The sequence below is a fragment of the Notothenia rossii genome (assembly GCF_949606895.1).
Source record: "Notothenia rossii genome assembly, chromosome: 9".
In the NCBI taxonomy this organism is placed as follows: Eukaryota; Metazoa; Chordata; class Actinopteri; order Perciformes; family Nototheniidae; genus Notothenia; species Notothenia rossii.
The window spans coordinates 36,041,118-36,048,718 of NC_136907.1; the positions used below are offsets into that span (position 1 = coordinate 36,041,118).

The following is a 7,601-nucleotide window of genomic DNA, read 5'->3' on the forward strand; positions in this document are numbered from 1 at the left end:
TGTTTGAGTGCAAGTGAATGCAGCACAAGACGCGAGCCTTGTTACCCCTCCCCTCCCCCCCTGGTGCGAGCTTGGAAATATGATTGGCGGCGATTTCATTTGAACGGGAGGACAGCGCAAAACGAGAAGCATTTCGGATACAAGTAGACAGAAGCAGTGGTGTAGTGGGCGTTGGATGCGGGGGTACACCGTACCCCCACTTATTTGAAGCATGATTTCTTTTTTTAATAGTCTAATACATCTAAAATCATTGCCAATGAGTTGCAAGTGTGTGTTTGTTGTATTAATGACGAAAACATAATAGGCAGATTTCACAGTAATTATAATAAAAACGTAGCTCAAGCATTTATGCAACTTGATTTGAAGCGTGTGTGTGTGAGGGGCAGAACAGTGTGTGTAGGGTGACCAGGTGTCCCGCACTGTGCGGGACTGCACACACAGCATTTTTATTATTTGTCCTGGTCCCACACATTGAGACTATGTCCCGCATTTGAGTGATATCGCGCAGAAAGGCCGGATCGGTTCGCTGACAGCATAATGTAAGTTGCGCTGACAGGCGACACAGAGGTCCCCCAAGCCCCCCACCACCCCCTCCACCCAGTAAAAAAATCCCCACTACACCACTGGACAGAAGGAATGAGGTATTTGCGGTCAGGGTATGACTGGGGTAGGCTACAGCCATACCAATAAATGGCTTATCCCCACCATGAAAAATGATGTTAAAGTAAGCAAAACAAAGTCTGCCAACTCGCGCGGAGTAAATTGCACAGACAGCATAGTAAGATTGATTTCAGTAGCCACTTGTCTGGAAATACCGAAGACTAGAAACGGTTTTGAAAACTTTTGTCACGTAGTGATCGTCTTCTCAATAGAACATCTTTGATAATGTCTTCTGGCCAATCAGAATCACGATAACGGCGTGGTGTTGTTGCAGGAAGTCCCGACGGAGAATACTTTTGCTGCAGTACATCTCTATATACATCGCAGCGACGTGCAGTCAGGGCAGAGCCTCACCTGTCATACTCCAATGTAACGGAAAAACAACTAAAGAAAAACTAAATAGTAATAATAATAAAATGTCTCCACTGATCTATGATGTAAGTGTGATTCATGTATGATTCCAATCGCTTTCGAAAGTCAAAATCAGCAAATTTGCCGAGCTCCGCTACAACTAAGGGTAGCGATGAGAAGTGAGGCAGGGACGAGCTCTGCCTCTCGTAAGCCCACAGTAACTTGCTGGAGCGCGGGCACTAATTTAGCGCGGGCACTTATTTTGTGAACGCGCTCAAGCCAGTTACTGTGGGGTGAGGTGAGGCACAGATGAGCTCTGCCTCACCTCAGAATGTGTCACCCCACAGAAACTGGCTGGAAAGCGGGCCCTAAGCTCATGCCTGTTACCATCTCACTGTATGTCACCAATGTAATGTTTGTAGACCCCTTTATTAAATTTATCCTGGCCATCCATAGTCTCTAAATAACTTATTTAACGCATATATGATATTTAGGCTCGCTGGTCTCATCATATAACGGCAATGAAAAAAGCAGCAGGAGAGGCAGCCATAACCTCTGCCGCACTGAAGGGGGCGCACGTGAGCCCACAGGTTCTTGTTGCTACTGTTATTCTACACAGAGACGGTAGACACAAACATTAAAACTAGACTTTTGAAACTACAGGAAGATAAGGAGGACTTTTACAAAAAACGAATAGAGATTATTGTCCAGAAGGATAGCATGGACTTAATCTTCAAGTCAAGGTAAGACAACAATTGTAATGAAAATGGGATCTTACTAAGAAAGAACAATCCAATATTAAGATTTTGGGTATCCTTTTGTTGATCGGTCTGTTTAAAATGAATCGAAGCATCAGACTAAAAAAGCTTTAAATAACCAAATATTTTGATTAAGGTCAAAATATAATATTTGTAAATCTGACTCTGAAAGAGTCAGTGCCTCACCAGCCATGAAGCTCACCGCACGCCACTGATACATCGGTACAACTATAAGACCCCACGGTTAGATGATTGATAGGTGTGTGGGCTTTCTTTCATTTTGACACACAGAAAAATGGGGGCTATCCACCCTTATCCACAATGTAAAGTCATTCACACAGCCTCTTCCCTCTCCTCTCTGTGAGGAGCAGCAGGTTCAGCTTTCAGAACAAAGTAACAAAAAACTAAAATGGCATTCATTTTTTTAAATACGTCGTGTAGTAATATATATTTATTTATTTTTCTTCTCAAGAGAGCACCAGAATGTGTATTTGATGTTAGTATTTCAAAAGATCTCCTGGGGGAGAATCCCCCCAGACCCCCCTGCAGGGGTTGGGTTTTCAACTCTGTCACCTGTGGGGAAATTGCAGGATTGGCTCCAGGTCGCCCTTTTTATTTACCACAAGACAAATGTGCCTTTTTATTTCATACAGTTCAATTTGGATCGAGACAGGGAAATAATCTAAACCTCACGCGTGGCGTTTCACTGTCAAGGGGAGCGTGTATGTAATTACATTGCAAATACTGACTTGAGCCCCACCACTGTATGGGTTAGCCCTGGAGCCGCAACTGTTTGCGGTCTACTATGACAGAGAAGAGCCTGTCAAGTTTGGCTGTACTCAGCATTGAATCAAAACGGACCATTGCTTTAAATCTTAATACGTTTGTGAGGCGTTTTGCTGATCAAGATGGTAATCGCCACATTCAGCTGTTATAGACATGCCAACTTGATGCTCTGCTCACGGATGAGTCGATGAGAATAATAAACTGTTTAAGAAGATGACCTTACATGTGTAAATACATGTTTCTTCTTTGTGGGGGTCTGCCCCCAAAAAACTGTTTCAAGTCCTGAGAAAGTCAAATAAGACGGTATGTAAAACTTCACTGCCCAGCCAAAAAAAAGTAACCACTTTGATTTAACTAGGCCAGTAGGTACGGGCTTTCCACTAGATAATAACTTCAGCGATGTATATGTTTTAGCTGAATACACGTTTTTTAACCCTAATTGATGCAGTTAGTCATTTCTTTAATTGTTTGTTCTTTCTGATGTAAAGTCAAGGTTGTAACTGTTTGCAATGAAGTTTTGGGGCGCTGAACTGTTCCTTTGATTCTTTTGAATTATGATAGTAATTACTGGTCTTTCAAATTTGAAGGAGGGTGAGCAAGCATCTTGAGGAACGTTCATCATTAACTCCTCCAAAAAATATAGTTTATTTAATAATAACACTGAATATGTGAATCATAACAGTGAGTGAGAGCTGATAGGAATAATATGATTGTTAATATTATCATATTCATACACACATCAATGAGACAGTTAATTAATGTACTTATTGCAGCAGTCTTCATATTTGGTACCCCTGCTGGTCTAAGAGTTAAACAAACTCATTCAGTTAAAATTCATTAAATTACGTGTGCCACCTTATATATTTATATTTAAGGCTTTACTGATGTGCCACAATAATGTCACCTATGTTATTGAGTTAAAATATCAATATTGTGGCTTTCCAAGTTAACATAGATTGATATGACTGCGATTAAATCAGCATATACTTCTGCCAGGGGATGCCACCCCTGAAATTCTCCTGCCACCCTCTTGCCACCCCATGAATATTTGTCTAGATCCGCCCCTGGTCCTACCACCGGAAGAGGTCCCGACGCCTCTTGATGACGCTACTTAAGCTGCGACGTTGTTGACATTCAGGGCGCTGGATCTGTGCTAGGACGCCATGCTACCATACCTCAGAATGTTTGTGTGTTATTGGTGCTTATGTGTGTGTCCTTATGATATTGTTAACAGAGGTTAACTCGAGTGCTTATGATGTGTGTTTCCTTACGATATTGTTAACAGAGGTTAACTCGGGTGCTTATGGTGTGTGTGTACGTAGGATATTGATGTGAGTGTATGTGTTTAGCTTAGGATATATTGTGTTTTGGTGACGGCGTTGTACTTGTGCGAAACGTCTCACCAGTTCTGTCTTAAGTGTCCTGATTCGTGACTGTGATATTCTGTGGCCTTCGTTTTTGTTTACTGTTGTGTATAGACAGCTCAGAGCCTTTGAACAGCCTGCACGTTGTTTATATCACTCTATGTTGAGGTTAATATAAAAAAAAAACTCTTTACCAGGACCATCTGGTTATGTGTTGCTTCCCTTTTACCCCGAAACGAGCTGGGGACGTAACAAAACTAGACTAGCTAGCTATGGCTTGATGTTGTTAAATGTATGTTACTAACTAGCAAGTTGTTAACTGGAGCTTCAATTTTGTAGGTCAACCATTCCTAGAGGTCTGGAGAAACACCATTAAAAACGTGGATTGTAGCTAAAGAAGATGGAGAGGTTTTTACAGCACACTGTAACTGTATGGCTGGGTAAGTCATAAAATAAATATCCCAACCCAAAGCCTATTTGACACAACACTTAAGCTCAGACTAAATAATGCCTGCTATAATATTCATGTTATACCATTACTAGCTTTTACGATCAATCTAGTTATTCTAGTATGTCTCTGTCTATACAGTTTGTCAGAATCCTGCTCACATGTTGGAGCAGTTCTGTTTGCAATAGAAGCAGATGTGAAGATTAGATAGACTGCATCCTGCACCACTGAGAAGTGCAAGTGGCTAATGCCATCACATGTCAAAAAGGTATTCAGCTGTTCATGCCGTCCTTGCCTGTCTCATTGTTACACTGCACCTACATGTATGTTCACATACATGTTGGTCTGTCTCTCACAGGTGCAGATTCCTGCTGCTCCAGTTGCGATGATAGACTTTTCATCCGCAAAATCCAAAAAGCAAAAACTGGATGATGCCATTGCTGGAAGGACAGGTGAGAAGCACACATTTCAGCGTCCCACAGTCCAGGGTTCAAAATTGGAGCGAGGATCAGAGAGGTATATGCAGTTTTTCAAGACTTTGAGCAGAAATTCCCAAAGAAGTGCTGCACTGATGTCCAGGGAACCATATTACAAAGAATTTGTCCCTAAATCTGTGAGCAAACTACCTAAACCACTACCTCAGCATAGGACACCAGAGATGCTACAGCTATCCCCAACAGAGTTGCAGAATGCATGCCAGGACTTCAGACAGGAAGAGCTGACACAGCCACAGGTCAAGGCAGTAGAGGAGGAGACCAGAAACCAGAGCTTATCACCAATATGGTTTAGCCAAAGAGCAGGAAGGATCACAGCCTCAAGACTGAAGCAGGTTCTACAGACTAGTCTTGCACAGCCATCAAAGTCCTTGATCAAGTCCATATGCTACCCAGAGGCACACAAGTTTTCTACAGCTGCAACAAGGTATTTCTTAGGGATTAGGGAGCCAATCAGAATGGAGTATTCACCCAGACCATGGTAGAATTAAGCAATAGCTCACGACAGGCCGTGGTATATGGTCATTATATCCCAGCTAAGGGGCGTTGTTCGGCCCGACGCGAAGCGTCTGGACCACTGCGTAAAAAGGAGGGTTTCTGCCCCGTTACTTCTCCGCTGCTTCCTTGTTCCAGTTTGCTTTTCAACGCAACTGTATACAGTTTTTCTCAGACGCAGAGGGATACCGACTTGTTGTGAAAATGTAACTTACAATTCTACCCGTGGTATACGCTGATTATATCACGGCTAAGAACCAATCAGATTGCTTGATTTGACTTGTCCGTTTTATAATGTACAATGTTCTATTTCTGTTCCTTGTTGTATACAGGTATGGATGCAAATACGAGGCAACTGCCCGAAAGCAGTATGAAGGAGTACAAAGTCTTCACCACCAGGGTTTCAGCTGTAAAGACAGCGGGCTTTGGCTGAACCCTCAATGGCCATACATGGGAGCGTCGCCAGACGGATGTGTCACGTGCACCTGCCATGGAACTGGTATCTGTGAGATAAAGGTAAGTTATTTGTTCAGTATTGTGCTACAGTAAAGCGGGTAAGTATAGGATTGTGACGTGATCCTGAGTCTGGGGATCCTCTCCCAATACATTTTGAGCTACAGACACTTATTTACAGTACACTATATTACTTTTCTTTTCATTGAACTTTTAGTGCCCACACAGCAAGCAAGAGGAGGCCAATCTTCGCCTGTGTGCTGGAGAACAGGGCTTCTGTCTCGTCAACGATGGGGGCACTGTGAAGCTGGACAGGAGACATGCCTACTACCATCAAGTACAGGCTCAGCTCCACGTCGTTGACGTTGACTACAGCGACTTTGTTGTCTGGACTAAAAATGACCTCTTTGTCGAGAGAATTGTACGTGATGTGGACCTGTGGGACAACATCATTCCCAGAGTTGAGAGTGTCTTCAGACTATGTGTTCTCCCTGAAGTGTTGGGACAGCAACTTACAAGGGGAAAGGTAAAAGTCATAAAGAGTTGTGGTGCTCATTTTTTTCCACAAGAACATGATAGTGCATAACTATCAGGTGACTAAAAGCCTCCCCTCCCTGTCTGCTGTTCCATTTTTCCATTTCAGTTGCAAGATGATCAGGAGGGAGAGAAGGCGTAATTACCAGCACCTGTGGTCTGTCCTGGTCCCGGAAATTGTGGTTCTCTCCTTGTTGCATTATTATTTGCACAGTGGCAGCTCTTTAACCTGCATTACAGCACCTTCATATTCACTGACCACACTCACTAGAGGAAGTAGGGCTGTGTGATATATTGCTATTGTAAAAAAATATGTTTACTGAAAAGATTAAATGATACTAAGAAGACTGAATAATACATGGTTTCTTATTTACATTTACAATAACCCTCAATGGCCATACATGGGAGCGTCACCAGACCAATTGTCATCTCTAGAATATTGTTGAATGAATTAAGCCTGAATGTAGATGAAAGTTGTATATTGAGTAGGGCTACACAATTTACAAGACACAAAAAGATGTTTACTGAAAAGACTTGAACACAAGATGTTTGAACACAAAAATATGTTTACTGTAAAGATTAAATGATACTGAATAATACATGGTTTCTTATTTACAAGACTACAGCTCCATGACTTTACTCCAATGGGACGACAGACACTGACAGATTAGACAAGGCACAGCAAATAACCCCAATCTTGTCAATTAATGCTAGTGCCTCACCTGGTTTTGTTAGCATGTGCTCTATGGACACAGCCCTGCTTTGCAGAATCTGATATTTTCTTATGACTATTCCTATGACTCTTTCGACACGAATACGCACATTAGCTATTTTTGTTGTCTCTTCCACCTCGTATGCTGACAGCTGACTTTTCCCCCTGGTGAATGCAGGCATCTTTAGTGAAGCACAGAAAACTAAGAAGTTGGGGGAGCCCGGTGTAAAACTTTGTCTTCTCTTTGTTGTTCTCAAAGGACTCCTGGTTGAACTTTGTGTCCAGTGCCTTTGTCCGAAGATCTCCCAGCTCTGTTGTGTTCTGTCTCAGAACATCCTCCATCCTCTCGATGTCCTCCATCGTTAAATCAGTCTGGCATCCTGCATCTGCATACAATATAGCAGTAGCAAGCATAATTAGTTATTTAAAATAGTCAAATATGAATGTGAATTGTTGTGAAGTTATCTTTTTGACAACCTTTCTACAGACATGCAAGTTCTCTGTTCCAATTATTGTAGATTCTCAAGTTAGTACTCTATTTTCTAA

The 7,601-nt window shown here is 42.2% G+C and overlaps 1 protein-coding gene across 9 annotated transcripts; it reads left to right on the top strand.

The window, feature by feature from the left end:
- Window positions 1-1,633: 1,633 nt before the first annotated feature.
- LOC307020696 (uncharacterized protein) lies at window positions 1,634-7,076 on the top strand. 9 transcript variants are annotated; one of them, XM_079652222.1, is made up of 6 exons: window positions 1,634-1,754; window positions 3,612-4,635; window positions 4,726-5,288; window positions 5,689-5,872; window positions 6,027-6,335; window positions 6,453-7,076. In XM_079652222.1, exons 2-6 carry the CDS (start codon window positions 4,615-4,617, stop codon window positions 6,483-6,485), a joined length of 1,110 nt encoding a protein of 369 aa, XP_079508348.1. In that variant the 5' UTR covers window positions 1,634-1,754; window positions 3,612-4,614; the 3' UTR covers window positions 6,486-7,076. The 9 variants fall into 9 exon arrangements, with proteins under 9 accessions (XP_079508348.1, XP_079508346.1, XP_079508347.1 ...); XM_079652220.1 differs by having other exon boundaries at window positions 1,641-4,359; window positions 4,509-4,635; XM_079652221.1 differs by having other exon boundaries at window positions 1,641-3,738; window positions 4,259-4,635.
- The last annotated feature ends 525 nt before the right edge of the window (window positions 7,077-7,601 follow it).